The sequence below is a fragment of the Hippocampus bargibanti genome, linkage group LG12 (assembly GCF_051943395.1).
Source record: "Hippocampus bargibanti isolate YZ-2025 linkage group LG12, ASM5194339v1, whole genome shotgun sequence".
NCBI classification, from domain to species: domain Eukaryota; kingdom Metazoa; phylum Chordata; class Actinopteri; order Syngnathiformes; family Syngnathidae; genus Hippocampus; species Hippocampus bargibanti.
Window position 1 is genome coordinate 8,921,178 of NC_142745.1, and position 23,307 is coordinate 8,944,484.

A 23,307-nucleotide genomic window follows, 5' to 3' on the forward strand; every position below is an offset into this window, starting at 1 on the left:
GATGCAATGCATCATGGGGTATTGAACAAGGTGTAGGAGAATTCAATGATTTGTACTCACTGAGAGCAGGAAATTGAATAAATCTTCCTTGTCTATGCATTGTGTTTGTGTGCGTCAGTGCGCTGTGCGCTGGGACTGACCCACCTCCACAATGCTTCATTTAAAGTGGCACAAGCAGTATTTGACAATAACTATTCCGCATTATCATGATTAAAAATTAAAATAACTTTTAATTACTGTACAACCCTATGTTAGGTACAGTACAGCACATGCTTCCTGAAAATGTGTCTACACTCCTCTCTGCTGGTCATCTCCAGAACAACAATGTCCGTCCGATATACAGTGAGACCTCAACTTACAAACTTTTCGTTTTACAAACGTCAAATTTTTGAAAATTAAACCTTATAATAAGCACTATTTTCATAATACACACCCACCGCGGCTAGCGGAGTGATCTTCGGCGGAAGCACACGACCGAACAGCAACAGAGGTTAAGTTACCAACAGTCCTTATGGAAGGTGACTCTCCTTCCACTTTATTTTACAGCACAGTTTATTTCTTTAATTACAGTTGTCATGTAATGTGCTCACTTTCCAAACAGCAATTCCCTTTGACCTTCGACCTCCAACGCCATTGCATCAAGCCATAAATGACCATCACAAATGTAAATAAAGTGACTTTATGATACAATGCAGTGTATTTCTTTCATTACAATACAATAGCACATTTATTATACATAGAATAAGGTATGTTGTGTGTAGTTTTAAGACTTATTTAGTTAAAAAGTATATTTTATGGAAACCCGAGAACAGATTATTCCCATTTTAATGGTTTCCTATGGGAAATTTTTTTTTTTTGAGATACACACTTTTCGCCTTACACACTCTGTCTGGGAACCAATTAAGTTCGTAAATTGAGGTCTCACTGTACAATGAATGCTGTACAGCAGGGGTGTCAAAGTCATTTTTTGCCGTGGGCCACATTGTAGTTATGGTTTCCTCTCGAGGGCCGTTATGAATTTGGGGAACCCATTAGAATATTTAAATCCCTTCAAATATTACATATAGAGCACACAGCAAATGAATGAATAACTCGTTTTCAAATCTGAAGTCAAGAATAATGACTTTTATTGTGGTTGACATCCAAAAATATGAAATTTTGGCTCAGATTTTAGCAATCATCATGGAATTTAACAAGTTTGATTTGCTTTCGCGGGCCCAAAAAAATGATGTGGTGGGCCGGATTTGGCCCGTGGGCCTTGACTTTGACACCTGTGCTGTACAGTGAACACAATCCTGTACACGAAAGTAACAATTTATACTACATTTCATTAACAAATAAACTGCACAAAATCTATTGTATATACTACTTTAAACTCGTAGTTTGGATTTGAAATATATATTTGGTGACATCAGTCCTGGAACTTTAATGACGGGGACACATAAACACACCACGAGAAGAAAATGTCACCTCTCTCGTTATGATAACGACGACAATGATCATAGCAATAATATATTTTATGGATTACAGCGGCGGCGTAATGGTCGACCACCTTGCTGCTTCTCAGTGTGAACCCTCACGGGTGTGCAATGACAGCATAATTTGTTCCCCTGGAAATTAATTTGGAGAATAGTGTGGTGAATTGTAAATGAATAAAATGACATGGCTCAACAGGTATTAAGTAGACTGCTTTGTGATATTTACAAATGGCAGCTCAAAACAGTGCAGTCACAGATACAAAATACCACTAAATAAAATCATGCACACACACACGCACTTACACACACACATACACACACGCACGCGCACACGCACGCACACACGCGCACGCACGCGCACACGCGCGCACGCACGCACACACACGCACTACACCCATGCGCGCACACAAAAACACTAAGTGTCAATGAAAAGATGATCGTACAGGTTTAAAGAACGACCGACGTCACATTTTTGTTTCTTAACTGACATCAGAAAAATGGTTTATAGCATCTAAAATACATTGGGGGGGAATGTATCACCCAAAAAGAGGCAGAAAATGGCATCCAAGCTCCTGTGAGGACTTAATCAGCCCGTTTCCACAGGCTGATAAATTCCTTCCATGGAGCTTGGTCGCCCTCTTCTGGCGGCTTTTTGGTGCAACACGAGGTTTTCAGACCAAACAAGTACAGCAAAATACATTGACGTGATGGAAGGACTGCTACAATGTGTCTTTTTTTCGGTCAGGGGCGTTCACGTTGATGACATCACGTACGGATTCGTCACCAACTCAAAAACAAGACTTCCTGAATATTCAGCGCGAGTCTTAAAACATAAAATATCGCTATATGCGGTGGATTCTTATTAAAATACACTCAGTAGAAGTCATTTGAAGCCATTTTACAAATTATGGACACAACTTGTCCGGAGACATTGGTTGTCCTTTAAATAACGTTGAGCCAGTGAATATAATGCATTTATTCAAGGAAATAGACTGTGTGTACATTTTACCAGTGGCGGGCCGTGGATTTCATCGCTAGGCCTTCAGTCGTGCTAAATCTGAATTAATCCAGATGGAAAAAAGTGTGGTGTGATTGACTACAAGTCCACTAGAGGACACAATTATCCAGGAAATAACTGACCAACCTTTCTTGAAACGTCCGTCCGTGCTTTAACTGTAAATCTCCAACCAAATCAATTTCTTCTCCTCCTTCAATATGTTCATGAGGAACTTAATATTCAATTTCTACTGCTTAAATATGTAGCAGGTTAATTTACACAAGTACGTCTTTCTTTTTGTCTCATTTGCACTCTGACACATTTTTTTTTCACACTGCTGTCACGTGGGAATTTGCCACTCACTGAAGTTCTCCTATTGTTCAAATGGGAATTTACACTTCATTTCAAGATGATAGTTTCATCTATGTGTGTAAAAGGGGAAGGGGGCGAGGGCATGTGTGTGTGTGTGTGTGTGTGTGTGTGTGTGTGTGTGTGTGTGTGTGTGTGTGTGTGCGTGTGCGTGTGTGTGTGTGGGGGGGGGGGGGGGGGGGGGTTGACAATCCTACACTTGACAAACTGATACCATTTACTTTTTTATCAGTTATTGAGTCAACGCAAAACGTTTGGGTAGAACTCGAACCAAGAGAATGTCTCCTTTGCTTTGCGTTTATCGTGGGGAACCTTTTGTCTCTCAGAGAAATGGACATGTCAATTTTGTAGCGAGCCCACTGGTGTCAAGATATGAGAAAAAGAAAATGGATTGAAAATCTGTTCCCTCTGTTGATTAATTTGACCCTTTGTTGTGCAATCAGCCAAGAATTGTGAATTTTACGGTACAGGTGAGTAAATTAGGGGTACAGTACATACCGTGCACTGAACATGTCTTTTTTTTTTTCCGGGAGGGGGGTGTAAAATATTACACAGCATAGTTCTAAAATGAAGGGACCACATTTCAACTCATTCACTGCCATTCACAACTTTGTTTGAGTATTGGAAATGTGACGTAGAGCGCCATTCTGAATTTGTTCGGGTTTTGTTTTAGCCTCTGGCAATTATTTTTTCCCCCTTCCGCAAGGGCGCAACATTTCTCTTTTTTCCATGTTAGTGCTTTGTTCCAAGTTCAGCTGCAGTTAAAGGACAATCGACGTCTCCAGACAAATTGTGTCTATAATTTGTAAAATGGCTTCAAATGACTTCTACTGAGCATATTTTACAAAGATTCCACTGCATATAGCTATATTTTACGTTTTAAGACTCGCACTGAATATTCAGGAAGTCTTGCTTTTGAGTTGGTGACGAGTCCGTACGTGACGTCACAAAAGGACCGCCCCTGACCGTAAATAAAGATGCATTGTAGCGGTCCTTCCATCACGTCAATGTATTTTGCTGTACTTGTTTGGTCTGGGGACCTCGTGTTGCACCCAAAAGCCGCCAGAAGGCCAGAAGAGGGCGTCCAAGCGCCATAAGAGGAATTTATCAGCCTGTGGAAACGTAGGTGGCCACAGGAGGTCGCCATTTTGTGCCTCTTTTTTTGGGTGAGAGATTTCCCCCTCAATGTTGCCTGAAAATGGCACAAATAAATTCTTTAATTGATTGCAAACATGTATGCTTTCCTCTTCAGAACTATTTGAATCATATTCATAACTGGATGTGTAACAAGAAAGCATATTCTCCGAATCTGAAGCCATTGTTTTGATTCACTAGCAATGCAAGACGTCTTGGCGTGACGAACTGGAGGTGGGACTTTCTGAAAATGCCCAATTCGCAGCTCAATTTCTTGCAGATTATGGACACTTTAAGTCATTTTTTTGGTGTTTTGCATTTGACTAAAAATATCATACTGCGTGTTTTGGGTATTTTAGATGCTATAAAACGTTTTTCTGATGTCAGTTAAAAAACAAAAAAGTGATGTCGGTTGTCCTTTAAGGCGCTATATAAACCAATATCAATGTATCTATAGCATTGTATTTTGGACAGCCGCCCTCATTTCAAGCTCATATAACTATAACAGACCCGAGTCGGAAAAAATATCGATATAACCGGACTATCGATATATCCGATCCTGCCGCATGTAAATTTTCTCCTTGCTTTCATAGAAATAGTATTGTAATAAGCAGTACTGTCGATATAACCGATATCGATATAACGAGACTTTACTGTAATTGTTTTCTGATGAAAAAAGAAAACCTAAAGTTTCTAACACTGTATTGAATTTTTATGTAGTCCTAAAACTTAATATTCTGTGGGTCCTGGAATTCGAGTGACAATGACAAAAACCCTGGCACTGGAGTGGACATATTTTTGCACATTGTCTGGCAGTGAATGAGTTAAAGGGCTTATTGTAGTATGTGATACTATGTTTACTTTCAGGTATTCAATGGAAAGGGCAAAACATGAGACTCACTACAGGACTCTTACTTTCAGAATAAAACGCATTCCTTTAGTCCCGTTGATGAGAAAATGTCCTTTAAGAGCTTCTGGGGAAACAACCGCCCACCTCCACTGCCACGGGCCATCCGTCATAAGCGTTGCTTGTGTCGTCATTAACAGCTCGCTGACAGGGCAACAGCAGAGAAGACGTTTGGTTGTCAGCGCGGCGTTTTTTTCCCGTGAATAAATAGAACGAATGAGGGCAGGTCGACTGACCTTCTCAAAGGAGCTTTTGCTTGCTGTCCCGCCTCTTCCCGCAAACACCCAGTTGTCACGGTAACTTACGGATTCGATCAAAGCGCTGCCCATTCCGACAAAAATCTCCCTCATTTCTTTTGTCATCCTGCCGCCGAGAAGTGAAGAGGGAGGGGGTAGGGAGGGGAGGAAGAATGAAAGGTGATTTTGTCGAGCAGTAAATCATTTTAGAGGATGAGTGTCTGGGAATTGGACCTACTTTGTTGTCACGTCGTCAAAGGAGGCCACAATGACAATCTCTCCAGGTTTAATCTCTTTCAGGTACGCCAAGATGTCCTCTGGGACTTTGGCAGGCGAGGAAGTCATTTTAAATTTTTTAAAAATGTAAATAAATCATCTTGGTGAAAGAAAAAAAAAACAGATGTATAAAACACGTGCCTTACCTCCGTCTTTCATATTCAGATAGCCACATCTGTCCATGGCGCCGTTCTCACCTGAGATGAAACAAAAACAAACACACGTGCATGTTTATCATTTTAGGCAGCTTGCATTCATCATCATATCATCTTTCTCGCTTGCAGATATCTGTGGGCCCAATTAAAAATGTTCTCATTTGCCCATTCGTGAGTCGTTACTTCTCTGCACGAAAAGCCATATTGCTGATGAAGAAAAAAAACATGTCTACAGAAGTCAGTTAACAACGTAGAAATCACTGAGGAATACATATGGGGAGTCAAACTAGCAAAGCATGAAAAAACATCCACCCACATGAACATTCAACGTCAGTCGGGCTCATTCTCTCATGATGAAAAAATATGAAGACTGTTTGAAAATGGAGCGCAGTGTAACCCTGACAGGGGAGCTTGTGCACATCAATTTGAGCCTTTGACTTGAAAAATCTGTGTTGATTCTCAGATAGTCATAGTAAAGTGCAAAATGTTTTGAATGGATGAAACTGGACTCTTTAGTTCCTTCATCATAAATTCCAACAGAGTAAATAGAGGGAGCAGACATGAACCAGAAAAGCTTTATTTTATATACAGTGATACCTCATCTTACGAACTTAATTGGTTCCCATAAAGTGTGTGTAACGCGAAAAGTGTCTTCCAAACATTAATTTCCCAAAGGAAACCATTGAAAATGAGAATAATCTATTTCCAGTTCCCCATAAAACATAATTTTCTATGACATAAGCCTTAAAACTACACCAAATATACCTTATATTATGTATAATAAATGTGCTATAATATTGTAATTAAAGAAATAAACTGTACTTTATAATAAAGTCATTTTATTTACCTTTGTGATGGTCGTTGCTGTAGTAGCCTCTTGATGATATCCGAGTGAAGTTGCCGTGCTTTCTCGGCGATAATACCCTCACACATTGTCCCCTAGCTGCTTTTCGTTAATCTAAATTAACAGACGTTTTTCAACCTCTCCTATTTTCTGAGACCGTTGCTTAGACAACACAGAAACACCCTTAGCCACACGTAGCGATGGTCGACTTAGCGTACTGGTACTGGGACGCGAAGGCACACAAACACACACCTCGTTCATGTTTTTCGATGATCTCCTTCTTATGCTCAACCGTAATTTTCTTTTGTGTCCTCTTCGGCTGAACACTAGCTTGTGGTGGGTTCTTTCTCGGTCCCAAAAAAATCAAAAGTATCCACTTTGAATTCCATAACAAACCACATCTGCACTAAGTGCACTCAAAGAAAGTGGGTGTGAAAAAGTAGTCCGGCAGCCACGTTGGCGCTGTTCGGCCGTGTGGTTTGGTGTTCTTCCGCCGAAAACTAGTCCGCGAGCCATTGTGGCGCTCTGTGTGTTTCCCAAAAAATAGTTTGTACGCCAAGATTATATTCTCACAAATTTAATGTTCGTTAGGCGAAAAGTTCATTATCAAAAGCGTTCGTAAACTGAGTTATCACTGTAGTTTCATTTTAGCAGTAACCCTTCTCGTGAGTGAGACGTGCGTTAAGAGTGACATATTGTAGATGGATGTAACAAAGCATCAGGTAATGTTTCAAAATAAAACACAATTCAGTATCTGAATAAATACAATCATTTATTTATTACTTCTGTGTGCCCTGGTACGAAATGAGCCATATATCAGATGATTTTAAAAGTGATCTACTTACTGTTTATGATGACGATGTTGAGCCCGGGTCCAACATTGTTCAGTATGTGGCTCATGATGCTGTCAACATACAGTACACGGAGAGCATGAAGTTTGACAAGGGAGACGAATATTTGGTAAAATGGTTCTTTTTGCACAGGTTGCTTACGTTTTACCATCGAAACAGATCTTGGGCCCGACAACATGAGCTGCTCCGCTGCGCACGTGTATTGCAAAGTGATCAGGGGGGCAACTTCTGGATAGGTTGCATTTGGGTGAAGACGTGACTGCAAGAACATTCACAAAAATATTACTTGAAATTATTCATTCATTCTTGACAGTTACACAAGTCCTTATTTAGGGAGAAACTGCGATTTTACAAGAAATAGTCAAAAATAAAGTCTATTTAAGATGTTTTAACTTCACACTGCTCACTTTGTTGGAGTTTTGGTTTGAATTGCGCCATACTTTTCATTCCTGCAACAAAAAGCCAAAAAAAAGCAAAGTTAATGAGGTGTGATGATGATTTGACTTGCACTAATATCTCAATAAAGTGGCTTTGTTGTCCTCCATAGAATAATTTAATAGCCCTAAAAATAGAGAAGAATTAGGTTCTATGACAAGTGGTCAAATATTTGCCCACATAAGTTGGGTGATCAGACATTGAATAAATAAGCTGAAAAGAATTATTTTCCTCCATTTTATATAAATTTTTATTCAATGTATTTGATTTTTGTCATGTCCTTTTTTTATCCATCCATCCATCTTTTTTTATGTAGTGTATGTGGTGCCTGGAAGGAAAACATTTGAGCAGTCTTGAGCAACACATGCTGCATATGAACTTCAAAATAAAAGTGCAACCTTTTTGGCTGAAATATGCAACTTTCAAAGGCATCTTAAAGTAATATGGATTCTAATGTGACTAAAAACGCAAAGCTCACCCCAATGTTTTCTTGCTCTCAGCTGTGTACGTACGTAGTCATGCGAGATGGCCCATATGACCACAAGAACTACAATTACAGCAGCATAGGGAACAACTGTCAACCACAAAGAGCAGAAGGACTTCAGTAAACAGCATGCGATGTGTAAAATTTACATCACCAAGAAAAACCTCACCTCGATTCTTCATGTCTCAGAAAAATAACAGTCTGTTCTGCTCCTGATGTATTATTTGCTGTCTGCGCCACAGCTGGTTGGTGTCATGTCATCCGTTCAGGCTGACTTGCCACGCATATATACATGGAAAAGGCCCTTTGGATATGCAACAGCGCTTGTCCTTGTGTTGGGAAAGTAAGCAGGATGTGACATTGTACGGGCAAACGCCCACAGTGAACATGAACATCAAGTTTGTCCCACACACAATGTCAAACATGGGACCGCATCCCTTCACAGGTCACCAATAAGAACTTTGAGTAAACAATCGCCTGAGTCTTGTTTGGATAGTCGGGCAAGGCACATCTCCTGTCATAAAACAAAACGATGTGAGAAAATAATTCTTTAATGCGTACTGTCCTGTCCTCGGGTTCTGTTGTATGGAATTGCCAATGAGGGCTACATTTTTTTTTACTGTTAAATAGGTTTGGATTGGATTCGATGTAACTTTATTCGTCTCGCAGTAGAGAAATTTACATTTCAAAGCAGCAAAATTATGTAAGAAATAGAAAAGGAAAAAAAAAGTAGAAAAACAAAATACAGGAGCTGCTGGAAAGGCAACCACTCTCGCGGCGCCATCTTGGAAGTCAAAAAAACTAAATAACAAATAATATGACAACACAAGACACCGAGTCATTCATTCTTCAGCACTTTCTGTACCCTCTTTGTGACATGAAGCAGTTCTAGATGAAAAGAAAGAGGATCAAAGCGTCCTTTTCAGCAGTGGATCAGGGACCTCATGGTGGAATGTGCATGTCTCCTACAAGCTAAATGTTGAAAGCAAACACGCAGCTGTACCATCCATTGACGAAAAGAGATTTACTCACATCTCCTGTCCCACATAAATCCGCTTGAATTCCAAGCCGCGACATTTCCACAGTCGCATTGGCGCTCTGTGCCGACGCTCCTTTCTTCTTATCACGGGCCCCTCAAGCCATGCATCCCTCCAGCCAGTTTGAACATACAGTATCTCTGAGTATTTATAAACGTATTTGCGAAAATGAAATCAATTCGACATTATGGAAGACTTCTATGGCTCATTGGGCGCTATAAAAAGTGATTAAAAATGCCAGGAAATGCCTATTACAACATGAAAATGTATTTGGGGTTAATCAGGGGCATGGTGCCCCAGGGGTTTATTGACTTCAACTTAACACGAGTTTGAATGTTGTTGATTGTGAACACATTCACATCCACGGTTGTAAGAGGGTGTGTACATTTATGCAACACTCAGTTGTTCACTTTTTACCTTCTTGATTTTTTTCCCAACGCACAGAGCTGCAATTACAGGTCACATTAACAGTGAGAAATATCTTGTAATGGTTTTTCTTGGTAACTTTGTTCTTGTTAAGCCAATCTTCCAGGAAGAATATTTCCACGGAGCCTGTCTGTGAAATAATGGCTGAAAAGTACAGTCATTCAAATCTTACAAAACGTTGTGTTGACTTGAATAAACAGTATTTTTTTCGAACAAAAATAGAATGGACAAAAACTAAAACGGAAAAGATGTAACCTTATAGGAGTGAAAGGACAACCGACGCCTACGGACAAGTTGTGGCCATAATTTGTAAAATCACTTCAAATGACTTCTACTGAGCGTATTTTACAAAGATTCCACGGCATATAGCTATATTTTATGTTTTAAGACTCGCGCTGAATATTCAGGAAGTCTTGTTTTTGAGTTGATGACGTGACGTCACGTCTGGAACGCCCCAGACCGAGAAAGCGAGACACAAGGCATTTTTTGTACTTTGTTTGGTCTGAAAACTTCGTGTTGATGGCGAAATTAGAAGGAAAACACACAAATAACGCGATGGTGAATAGTTGTGTGTTGCACCAAGATGACTATTTGATATTAGTTGACACAAATTCCCAGCAGACAAATCAGCCCAATTCCAACAGAGCTTGGGCGCCATGTTGTGCATTTTCTGGGATGCTACACACAGGACTTCTTTAATCGATTGCAAACATGTATGCTTTCCTCTTCAGGACTATTTGAATCATATTCAAAACTGGATGAGTAACAAGAAAGCATCTTCTCTGAATCTGAAGCCATTGTTTTGATTCAAGAGCAAGGCAAGACATCCTGGCGTGACGTCACGAATAAGGGGGCGGGACCTTCTGAAACTCGCCATGTCTGGTGTCATTTTTAAGTAGTTTTGGGACACTTTAACTCATTTTTATTGGTGTTTTGCATTGGACTAAAAACATCAGCCTGCGTGTTTTGGGTATTTTAGATGCTATAAATGTTTTTCTGATGTCAGTTAGAAAACAAAAAAATGGTGTCGGTTGTCCTTTAAGGGACACTTTCTGACTTTTTTTTTCAAGCAAAGCCAGCAATTGGCGTCATCCACAACAGCCTTCTAAAGAAGCTGAATTCAATGGCATCCTTATTGTCATACGATGCGCCGCATGTCGTTTCGCAAGAAGTGAAAAAAAATTTTTTCTTGTTCAGAATATAACAAAGGTTGTTTCTTTTTCTGTGTGGCCCTCATGCGACCTTGTACAAAATGAATATGGTTGCTGCCTTGACAGAAAATTGTCACATTGCGTTTCAAAGGATTGTTTCCTTGACATATCATAATCCTCCACAATTGTCAGACTTCTGATACTGATTTTCCTTGGTGCCATTCAATAAAAAAATGGGATTATCGCGAAGGGAGACACTCATCTGTGATGGTTAGAAGCGACAGGTAAAGAAATATCCTGGATACAAGGTTCTATCTCAATCGTTACATATCTTGTCATGCGTTACGGACTGAAAATATGAAACTGTTGTGTGCTCACCAAATGTTTGCCTACACAAAGAAGACTTTCTGACACAGGAAGACAAAACCTCAATTGAAGTTGGGACATTGCGTAAAATCTAAATAAAGACTAAATCCAATAATTTGAAAATCCTTCTCAACCTAGTGTCAAGTGAATTCACAACAAAGACAAGATTTTCAATGGTCCAATAGAAAAATCTTACTGTTTGTGCACTTTGACTTGCTTATGCGTTTGGGTGATTTTTCACAGCAGCAAAGTTATGAAAAGAAGATTAAAGGAATGAAAGAAGTAGAAAAACAAATACAGGAGCTGCTGGGAGGGCAGCCGCCCTCGCAACGCCATCTTGAAGTGAAAAGAACACACAAAAAAAAACAAATAACAAATAATATGACAACACAAAGACACAGTCATTCATTCGCACTTTCTGTACCCTCTTTGTTACATAAAACAGTTCAAGATGAAAGAGGAGAGGATCAAATCGTCCTTTTCACCAGTGGATCAGGGACGTCATGGTGGAAAGTCCACGTCCACTACAAGCTAAATGTTGATATTTCATTAATAAAAGTTTTCAACAGTGGCGGGCCATGGATTTCATCGCTAGGCCTTCAGTCGTACTACTATTTCAATCAATACAAACTGAAAAAAAAATGGTGGTGTGATTTACTAAAAGTCCACTAGATGCTACTATTAGCTAGGAAATAACTGACCAACTTTTCTTAATGATGTCCATTTGAACTTGAAAATGGCTTTAATAGCAAATCTGCAAACAAGTACATTTCGTCTCCTCCTTCAGCCATTGTGGGTTGACAAAACTGCTACTCATCCAACACAATATACCTGCTTATGTAGCTCGCTACTGATACAGTGTGCTAGCTCTGGCCAGTATGCTCTTATGCCTAGCGGCTTGTGAACAGAGCAGTTTTCGGCAACAATGATTGGCTAGTGACTAGCCAATCATAGTTTGCAAAGAGTTTGAGTTTGACGAGACCCTTGAAGAAGGCGTTGGTTCCCCCTTTTGGGTTGCCAACGCGGAATCTGATTGGTTAAAGCAAATTTTTCATCAACATTGATTTTTATGCTCCAGAGCCTGCAGAATTGATTGTGTAGGTATCCAGATAGATTTCTGACCCTGGTAACAAATGATGGCTGCAATGTAATTGGTTAAATGCTTAAATACGGAAACACACGTTTGGAAGCAGCACAACGGGGGAAAAGCAAACAAAGGAAGCTGCAAGACAAGACAAGTCCGCATGTCTGCAAGACATCAGTCCGTGATTCAGATATTTTTATTTATTATTATTATTATTAACGGCCCGCCACTGGTTTTGAATGTACTCTATCTATATGCGCAACTAGAAATGGCTACATCGACCGTACAAGAAAGATGTGGACTGCTATGTCAGTATTTCATAGTCACAATTAAAGGACAACCGACGTCCCCGGACAAGTTGTGTCCATATTTTGTAAAAAGGCTACAAATGACTTCTACTGAGCGTATTTTACAAAGATTCCACCGTATATTGCTATATTTTACGTTTTAAGACTCGCACTGAATATTCAGGAAGTCTTGTTTTTGAGTTGGTGACGAGTCCGTACGTGACGTCACTAAAGGACTGCCCCTGACTGTAAAAAAAGACGCATTGTAGCGGTCCTTCCATCACGTCAATGTATTTTGCTGTACTTGCTTAGTCTGGGGACCGAGTGTTGCACCCAAAAGCCGCCAGAAGAGGGCGTCCAAGCGCCATATAAGGAATTTATCAGCCTGTGATACGGAGGTGGCCACAGGAGGTCGCAAAAATGTGCCTGTTTTTTTTGGGTGAGAGATTTCCCCCCAATGTTGCCTCAAAATGGCACAAATACATTCTTTAATCAATTGCAAACATGTATGCTTTCCTCTTCAGAACTATTTGAATCATATTCATAACTGGATGTGTAACAAGAAAGCAGATTCTCCGAATCTGAAGCCATTGTTTTGATTCACTAGCAATGCAAGACGTCTTGTTGTGACGTCAGGAACTGGGGGCGGGACTTTCTGAAAATGCCCAATTCGCTGCTCAATTTTTTGGACACTTTAAATCATTTTTATTGGTGTTTTGCATTTGACTAAAAATATCATACTGCGTGTTTTGGGTATTTCAGATGCTATAAAACGTTTTTCTGATGTCAGTTAAAAAACAAAAAAGTGATGTTGGTTGTCCTTTAAAAGACAAAGCAAAAGTACACACACACACACAGACACTCACACACACGCACACACACAAAGATAAACAACTGAAATAAGTGTGGCCTACCCTCCATTTTTATTGGTCACATACATACATACATACATACATACATACTTGTAAAGAACACGGACACCAACACATGTTACCGCATGAGAAAACTGCCAATAAAACAAGAAAGCACAAAGTGGCATAATGCAGAATTGCCTTAAACCATGAGTGGAGAGGTTTACTGTGTTCCTTCTAAAACAAGGTCAGGTGATGCAATGCATCACACAGCCAGCGTAGGGCGTCTTTGCACTGCCAGTCATGCATTCAAATGATTCTTGTGTTTTTCAACAGCAAATGGGTAAGTAGCAGGCAGATTCCTCCTAATATTTGATTATATAAGACTCAGGTATGAGAATATGATGTATGATTATTTTTTTTAGTAAAAGTAAAGTTTTTTTTGAAAAGCCAAGACTAAAACAACAAAGTTGAACTCTTAAGTACAAATCAGTAGCACATTGAATGGTTTGCAAGGCCACCTCACAAATGTGTTCTGGTTTCCACCCTCAGCTTGGGCCTTTCGAGTTCTCCCACCGTGCTTCACCGGGTTTTCGCCAGGTTTCCCACACACGTTCCCAAAACGTGTGTTTGGTCATTAAAGACGAATATTGTTCCAAAATGTAAATTAATAGTGTGAAAGGTTATCAGGCCTTGATGTAATTTATATTGTCAGGTTTTTGTTCTATACATGGAAGTTGAAGTCATTTGTAGTGTACTCAATATCAGGCACATTGCATTTCTTATGTATTGTATAATTTAACTCATTTGCTGCCATTCCCAAATTTATTTGAGAATTGAAAAATGTGATGTGGAGCGCCATTCCCGAATTTGACGGGTTTTGTTTTTTTCTTGCGGGGGTGCCGATAAAGCGTTGGTCAGATCTGTGGCAATGTTTTTTCCCTTCCATGAGGGGGCAGCATTTTCATTTTGTCCATGTTAGCGCTTTGTTCCAGCGTCAGCTGTTGTGAAAGCCCTATATAAACCAATGTGTATGTATTGCATTGTATTTTGGACAGCTGCCCTCATTTCAAGCTCAGATAACTCTAGACACACATAACTTAGGAATTAACTCATTTTATCAGATGAAGAAGAGAGTCTAATGTTTCTTATGCTGAATTGAATGTTTATGTAGTCCTAAAACTCAATATTCTGTCAGTCCTGCAATTTGAGTGAAAATGATAAAAACCCTGGTACTGGTGTAGACACATTTTTGCACCTTGTCTGGCAGGGAATGAGTTAATAAAATACCTATTAAGTCATTGGGAGAATGTCTGCTGTGTTCTAATGAAGACAAGTGATATAGGCGGATACACGACAGTATCTGGAAGTTGAAGTATCACCAGTAATTCGACACATAAAAATATTTGAATTTTGCAACACGCTAAATAATGAGCAGATTCTAGCTTCCATGTGGGGAAAATTTTGCAGACACACAATCATTGAGTTTTTGTTCGTCATCATATGATATCGAGCGAAGAGCAAGCAGCAAGTTTTCTTCCAGTCGTCTCATTTTAGCACGAGGAAAATAAAACAATACAAAAAAAAAAACTAGAGAAAAATAAGACTGGAAAAGGGAAGCCGGCCGCTCACAGAGGCAGACTATTTTTAGAAGTCAATTACGGCGCTTGAGACATCCAAAATGTCAAATCACCACGTGACGCCACTTATTTCATAATGTTATATAGTCACTGACAAATAGACCATTTTCATGCCACTGCTAGAATTCAAAATGCACACGCGCCAATTAGTGACCTTTACTGCGTCGCAAGTGAAAAATGTTACCTTTCTCTCTTTGTTTTTATTGTATTTGTCGCTTGAGCTTTATTGCCTTTCGTGTGCATCTAAGTGCCACTAACAATTCAGAATTGACCAGTGAGGGGTGATTGCATCAGATAGAAGCCACCCCCAACCCTCCCTTTTTTTTGCATGTGCGTGTTTTAAGGCAGCTCTGTCAAGAAGAATTTGTAACACGGGCTGTCAGTGTTGTTATCGTCTGTCTATCCAAAAGAAGAAAAAAAAAGAAAAAGAAAAAATGGGTTATTTTGTCAAGATCTTTGGAACGCACAGGCAGGAATATGAAACTGCCTTGCAAAGACTTGAGCACTCATGGAATGGTCACTTCCAGCAGTCATCGGGCTGCATTGTAGCCATGGATTTATTTCAGCAGATACTGTCGCGAAAAAAAAAAGCCTATTACATTTGATGGGGCAACGGTGGCTGCATTATCTTGCATTATGTCAAACGGACTCACGAGAATACAGACATGTAATCTAACCAGTCCATCTCGTTAAGCTTCGAAATGATCCATCGTAGTTGTCGTCCCAAAAATAAAAAAATAAAAAATGACCAGACCAATCAGTGTCTTAGGGGTGGGACTGAACTGTATGATTTTTGAAGTGTTGTTTTTCAATTCAAACTCACGCACGTAATTGGAAAGTCAGATCCAATTAGTTGAGCCCTTTTCATACTGCACTTGGTCTCTCTGGTATTCACTGGCACTAGGACGATGGCGGCCAGGCGCTAACATACAACAAGAAATTCACTTTTTACTGTATTGTCAGAATCAGAATCAGAATCAGAATCAGAATCATCTTTATTGCCAAGTATGTAGAACACACAAGGAATTTGTTTCCGGTAGAACACGCTGCACTAGTATCATCATCAAAAAACTGCTAAGTGGCACTATACAAGTTGAAAAAAAACTTTATTTTACAGCACAGTTTATTTCTTTAATTACAGTCCTCATGTAATGTGCCTCTCTTTGTGACTTACAAACACCTCAACTTACAAACTTTTTTTCTTACAAACGTCAAATTTATGAAAATTAAACCTTATAATAAGCACTATTTTCATAATACACACCCACCACGGCTGGTGGAGTGATCTTCGGCGGAAGCACAGAACCGAACAGCACCAGAGGTTAAGTTACCAACAGTCCTTATGGAAGGTGACTCGCCTTCCATAAGCCATCAACGACCATCAAAAAGGTAAATAAAACTTTATTTGATAGCACAGTTTATTTCTTTAATTAGTCGTCATGTAATGCACCTCTCTTTCCAAACAGCATTCCATCAAGCCATAAATGACCATCACAAATATAAATAAAGTGACTTTATGATACAATGCAGTGTATTTGTTTCATTACAATACAATAGCACATTTATTATACATAGAATGAGGTATGTTGTGTGTAGTTTTAAGGCTTATTTAGTTAACAACTATATTTTATGGAAACCCGGGAACGGATTATTCCCATTTTAATGGTTTCCTATGGGAATTTTTTTTTCAGATACACACTTTTCGCCTTACACACTCTGTCTGGGAACCAATTAAGTTCGTAAGTTGAGGTCTCACTGTACCTATGCTTGTCTGTGACTGTAAAGTGTCCTTGAGAGCTTTGAAAGGAGCTTAAAATGTAATGTATTATTATTATTATTATTATTATTATTATTGTACACTGCTAGTTGAGTATTTGGAGTGCCGACAACATTTAAGATTAAAATTCAAACAAGCAAGTCAGTACTATAATAACAAGAATACATTTCATTTATAAGCACATTTTAAAACTCTCAAGATCACTTTAGAGTCACAGGATAAGTTTTTCTGTGGGTGAGCATCGGCAGCCAGACACATTACCGTTCACTCAAACCGGAAGGAATTCAAATAGATAGAAAGCTAGCTAGCTAGCTAATAGGTAATGATCGATAATAGCTATCGAGATAGCTAGCTAGATAGCTAAGAGCTAACAAGGTTAACAGGTGTGTTTACAATGAAATACAATACTTTTTATTTCTTTTTTTGTTAATAGTACTACTAATACTAACAATCCTCTTATCTTATTTTACTTTAGCTGCCTATTTCTGAAAATGCATAATTTGTTTTTCTCTCTTCAACCTGTCCCGGTCATGACGAATGAAGCATCCATGTTGCTTGTTATGCCATGGCAGTTTTTTTACATGGCATAACAAGCCACAGACTCTCCCTGTGGTTATTGATATTTCAGTTATTGATATTGAGACAGACATTTTTTTAAATAGAAAACGGAATGTGACATGAGTTATAAGAGCAGTCAGACAGAACAAGAGAACAAGAGAGTGCCTCGAGGGAGGTCAACACCCTTTTTAAAACCCATCTTAAAACATATTTTTATTCGATGGCTATTGACCCAGCATGACAATATGTATTGTTTTGGTGTTTTATGATGCTTCCTGTTTTTATATTAGAAATTTATTATTTTAACAATGTTTGTGTACAGTATATTTAGTTTTTACTCCATTTCCATTGACATACTGTGCTATAGATGCAGTTAAATTGATTTGAGTTGAGTTGTGATGTGACTCCCCACCTCCGACCTCTATGATCAGCAAGTCCCTGACTTTCAATTATTGTCCTTGCACCGTGTCCGCGTGGCCCTCGGTGTGGCGCAGCGCATTAAAATCTGGAAATGCTGATGGGAATAAAGCGGGAAGTCTACCAGGCATGGCTGACCTGCAGCCTGCCCTACACAGCACCACAAGGCGTGCATGTATGTGGTGCATGACAAACAATGGGAGATGGGAAATGAGTGTGCCATATTGAAACTAGAGGACGGCAGGCAGGGCAGAAGAGCAAAACAGCTGGGCTAGGGAACAGCCCAATTGTGGTGAAGCCCGGACAGCCTGTCGCATCTTCATGCCTTGCACCAGACCCGGAGGGAACTCTGAAAATGTGTGTCCAAAAGTGTTGAGTGAGGAATATTTAGTGTTGAAAGTGGACAGAGCCTTCGCCAATGTAGCACCCGAGGTGACATTTTCAATGGCACCCCATTCCATTGGCCATTTTCTAATCCTATTATTCATATGAGGTGGTGGTGGTAGAGACTGGGTGTGCTGTAGCCCAGTGGTCCCCAACTTTTTTTGCGCTACAGACTGGTTTAATGTCAGACAATATTTTCACGGACCGGCGGATGAATACAACAAAATAAAATGATACCTACGTGACCTAGACAAGCGTTTTGACATGCGTCAAGAGTAAGTCATAGACGGCTGTAATGTGGTGATTTTTCATTTTTCAAAATAAAACATAGTTCAGACTCAGATAATAAATAAAACGGAAATTATGTAAATTATGTATTCTTTCTGCCCGGTACCAAATGACCCACGGACCATAATTTGTAAAATGGCTTCAAATGACTTTTACTGAGCGTATTTTAATAAGATTCCACCGCATATAGCTATATTTTACGTTTTAAGACTCCCGCTGAATATTCAGGAAGACTTGCTTTTGAGTTGGTGACGAGTCCGTACGAGACGTCACTAAAGGAACGCGCGTGACTAAAAAAATGACGCATTGTAGCAGTCCTTCCATCACGTCAATGTATTTTGCTGTACTTGTTTGGTCTGGGGACCTCGTGTTGCACCCAAAAGCCGCCAGAAGAGGGCGTCCAAGCTCCATATTAGGAATTTATCAGCCTGTGGAAACGGAGGTGGCCACAGGAGGTCGCGATTTTGTGCCTCTTTTCGGTGAGACATTTCCCCTCAATGTTGCCTCAAAATGGCACGGAATAAATTCTTTAATCAATTGCAAACATGTACGCTTTCCTCTTCAGAACTATTTGAATCATATTCATAACTGGATGTGTAACAAGAAAGCATATTCTCCGACTCTGAAGCCATTGTTTTGATTTTCCAGCAATGCAAGACGTCTTGGCGTGACGTCACGAACTGGGGGCGGGACTTTCTGAAAATGCCCAATTCGCAGCTAAATTTTTTGCAGATTTTGGACACTTTAAGTCATTTTTATTGGTCTTTTGCATTTGAATAAAAATATCATATGAATGAAGATTTGGGTATTTTAGATGCTATAAAACGTTTTTCTGATGTCAGTTAAGAAACAAAAAAGTGACATCGGTTGTCCTTTAACTGGGTATTTTAACTGTTTGTAAACTCAACCATTCCTTTCATGGTTTATGCCACCAAAGTGGAGATTACAAGGTGAAGGCTCATCCCAACCTAAAGTCAAATGATTTCAATCAATTTCAACAGTGTATTTTCACAGTAGGTAAACTCAACCATTCCTTTCATGGTTTATGCCGCTGATTAAAATATAGTTCCAGTATATATACGACAATGATGTTCGTGATTCTCTCACCCACACACATGCGTGTTTTTCATGTGTTTTCAGGACGTATGTTGGTTCATCCCAAAAATTGGCACTCACCTATCTTGTGTTCTGACAGAGTAAAAAAATATATATAAAAAAAGAAAATCAGGAACACATCCATCTATTCAGATTTTGACTCTGATGTAATTTTTTGGGATTTATGAGAACAATTCTTACAGATGAGGACATAACAGGTTTTTGTGAATTATGGGGACAATACCCTCAAACACGATGGCATTTCATGTTTTTGTCAATTTTGAGACTCATGGACACACACACACAGACACACACAGACACACACAGACACACACACACACACACACACACACACACACACACACACACACACACACACACACACGTACACACGTGAAATGTAAAAAGGCCAATGGAGACCTGCACTTTCTTCTCTAGGCAGTTTACACCTCAAACAGGATTTCGCAGCCCCTCAACCCAAATGTCAGAATTCCTAAAGGATTCCAGGGTATCCTTGAAGCCATTTTTTGCAGCTGTTCAGCTCCCCAAGGAAGACATCTGATAGCCTGATGTGAGCTACAGTAGCCAGTGTTATATCAAAGCCTGACAGATATGTTAATGTGAACACCTGAATCCTAATAAAAAATATCTATACTGTATTTGTGAATTGCTTCCCAAGCTGTTTCACTCTCACCAAATGTCAGCTGATGCCCATGAATCCACACAGGGTTAGTGATATTGATTCTCAATGCGTGGACAGGAAGCACAAGGGTTTAAAGCCGCATTCCATTTGTGGGAGAAGGGAAATAATAGAAAGACATGGCACAATGAATTACTTATTTCCAAAGGGGACACTGCGTTTCTACTGTACCAGTAATTAATTTCCCTTCAGCCTCAAATTCTTGTAAAAAATAGTGTTGCTCAGTGTCAGAAAAAAATCACACGCATATCTGTCTGTGCCCATGTTAACTTATTCACTGCATGACATGTAGTGCCATTCCCGAATTTGCTCGGGTTTTGGTTTTTCTTGCGTGGGGGGTGGGGGTGGATCAAGCTCAGGTCAGACCGCTGGCAATGTTTTTCATCTGCAGCATTTGCCTTTTGTACAGCCCCATTTCAAGGTCAGATAACTCCAGACCCATTTAATTTAGGACTTAATTCTTTTTTTCCCCAATGAAATAAGAGAGTCTAAGGTTTCTTACGCTGCATTGAATGTTTATGCAGTCCGAAAAATAAATATTCTATAGGCCCTGTAATTTGAGTGAAAATGACAAAAACCCTGGCACTGGATTGGACAAATATTTGCACATCGTCTGCACAGTGAATGAGTTAATCTATCATATGAAAAATATTACCTCAATATTTGGATGTTACATGAAACATTTTCTTCATTAAAATGTAGTGTGCAGCATGGTGTGAAGTTAATGTCCATAAAATACAAAATATTGATTTTTTTGGTATCAACATATTGTTGTTGGTATAGGCATGAATGCATATGGATTTCGTTTTCTAATATTAACCAAAGTTAAGTATTATTGACTGTCCTCACGACATGACGCCATTGCTTCCAATCAAGCCATCAATAAAGTAACCACGAATGTCTTTGGATTTGCTTTTACGGGTTTTGATACTACTTACGCATCGTAGGACAACCGAACGTGTTAAAATGACCAAAGTTCCAATTAGTTGCTTTTATCACTTGTATTTCTTTTTCTTACAACATTCCAACTTTCGTGAAATTCATCTTTATGACAAAGACGGTTGAAGCGCAAGGGTTCAATACTTTGTGCAAAGGCGCAGTTCACGTACCTGTCATGACGCCCAAGCAGACGAAAAAAAAAACATGGAGCAAGAAACAAGATGCCATCGTGCTCCATCGATGCTCAAGCTGGAAAATCAAATATAACGTTAATATAGTTTTAGTGGTGCTCTTAGTCAGATGCCGTGTTTCTTTGTTTCACGACGTGTAGCCACTTCCGGCTGAGGTCCACCTGTATGTTGCCGCACCCACGTCGTCCCTTTTGTGTGTGTCTCCAATCAAGACTTCACCGGAGGCAGAGTGAAGTTCATCCCTGTCAGACAGACGTCGCGAACACAAACAAATGACTACAGTATTTCGCCTGGCCTGGCTGCACTCAGTATGTCGCTTACCGCTCAGACAAACTGCTCCTGATGACACACGAAGCTGGTAAACACGCCGCTGAAAACAACACTTTTGGATCCACACGAACAACCTCCCTCACACCCCCATTAGCGATTAGTAACCTCACATCTATCTATAATTATAAATGAGACAAAAAATTTACTCTTAACCCAGAAAACAGCAGTAGTTTATGCTGCCTTCTGAGTGACCTCAACAAAAAGTTTTAATGGGATGAAACACAGGAGATAAATTGCAGTGAGTTTCATTTTCACTGCAATATCTCCCCCGTATTTAAAAGTTGGCACCGCAGTGGAGCTGGCAAGTTTGCTTCATTTTTGGGTTCAAACCTCGGTTCCTGCCTTTTTTTGTTGCTGTAAATCACAATGATGATTCACTTTCTTTTTAGTCCCATCACTTGATAAACACTTTGACTTTTAAAAGCTTTTATTTTTTTACACATTAAACGCTTGAAGCAATTTTTTTATATGGGTTCATTCAGAAGTTTGAATTAGAATTAAGAATTGATATTGGATTGGATTTGCCTTTATTAGTCTCGTAGTGGAGGAATTTACATTTCACAGCAGCAAAGTTATGAAAGGAATGAAAGTAGAAAAACCAAATACACGAGCTGCTGGAAAGGCAGTCACTCTCGCCGCGCCGTCTTGTAGTCAAAAGAACAAAAAATAAATAACACATAACATGACAACACAAAGACAGAGAGTAATTCATTCTTAAGCACATTCTGTACCCTTTGTTACACAAAGCAGTTCCACATGAAAGAGGAGGATCAAAGCGTCTCTTCACCAGTGGATCAGGGATATCATGGTGGAATGTGCACGTTGACTACAAGCTAAATGTTGTAAGCAAACACACAGCTGTAGCATCCATTGACAAATAGATTGTCTCACATCTCCTGTCCCACATAAATCCGCTTCAATTCCAAGCCGCGACAGTTCCACATACGCATCGGCGCTCTGCGCTGACGCTCCTTCTTATCGCGGGCTCCTCAAGCGATGCATTCATCCAGCTGCAAACTGTCCAACAGCACCGACCTTTCCGCTAAACAAAGCGGGGCTGTCAAGATGCTGCTCAATACAAGCGCAAAAAAGCAACTTTTCTTGCCATTGTTAGTAAAAGGAGCATTCACAAATTGGAATTTCAGTCAAATATAAATGCCACCAAAAATAAAATGTAACTGGGCAACAAGTAATTCTGAAATAGCCCAAAACAACTTGCAATCTATTACAATTTCATGTGATTATGGGAGTGTCCACAAAATGAGAATGAAATTAAAAATAAATAAATAGAAATACACTCTCTTGGTAAGATGTATTGCATGTTTTAAGCCATAAAGTCAAACACTGTGATTGCTAATCCAACACAAGACAAAAAAATGAATACAATAAAATCTTTAATGTAATTCTAATTTTTTTTAGGTTTGGCAGGCATTTGCAAACAATCGCTATGTTCTTGTTGCTTCGAAATTTTTAATGTGATCACATCTCTTATGAATTTTGAACATGTTGGTGACTATATACACACACACACACACACTATACGTCTATATACAGTACATACAGTCAAACCTCGGTTTTCAAACGTCTCATCCCATTCGTTTTCAACCAAAAATGTCATAT

The 23,307-nt window shown here is 39.5% G+C and overlaps 1 protein-coding gene across 2 annotated transcripts in view; it reads right to left on the minus strand.

Annotated features, from left to right (window-relative positions):
* LOC148890357 (protein FAM3C-like) overlaps nucleotides 1-21,717 on the minus strand; it is a 25,893-nt gene extending 4,176 nt beyond the window's left edge. Inside the window, exons 1-11 of one of the 2 annotated variants that reach the window (XM_089009296.1) lie at nucleotides 21,519-21,717; nucleotides 21,337-21,415; nucleotides 8,336-8,495; nucleotides 8,161-8,256; nucleotides 7,655-7,696; nucleotides 7,389-7,506; nucleotides 7,242-7,300; nucleotides 5,544-5,594; nucleotides 5,360-5,444; nucleotides 5,122-5,248; nucleotides 4,894-5,029 (exon numbers count right to left, since the gene is read on the minus strand). In XM_089009296.1, coding sequence (XP_088865422.1) covers nucleotides 4,943-5,029; nucleotides 5,122-5,248; nucleotides 5,360-5,444; nucleotides 5,544-5,594; nucleotides 7,242-7,300; nucleotides 7,389-7,506; nucleotides 7,655-7,696; nucleotides 8,161-8,256; nucleotides 8,336-8,348 — 678 coding nt within the window. In that variant the 5' untranslated portion in view covers nucleotides 8,349-8,495; nucleotides 21,337-21,415; nucleotides 21,519-21,717 and the 3' untranslated portion in view covers nucleotides 4,894-4,942. Of the gene's footprint in view, nucleotides 1-4,893; nucleotides 5,030-5,121; nucleotides 5,249-5,359; nucleotides 5,445-5,543; nucleotides 5,595-7,241; nucleotides 7,301-7,388; nucleotides 7,507-7,654; nucleotides 7,697-8,160; nucleotides 8,257-8,335; nucleotides 8,496-21,336; nucleotides 21,432-21,518 lie in introns of those variants that run through there. The other variant, XM_089009297.1, reaches the window with a different exon arrangement.
* Between the last annotated feature and the right edge of the window lie 1,590 nt (nucleotides 21,718-23,307).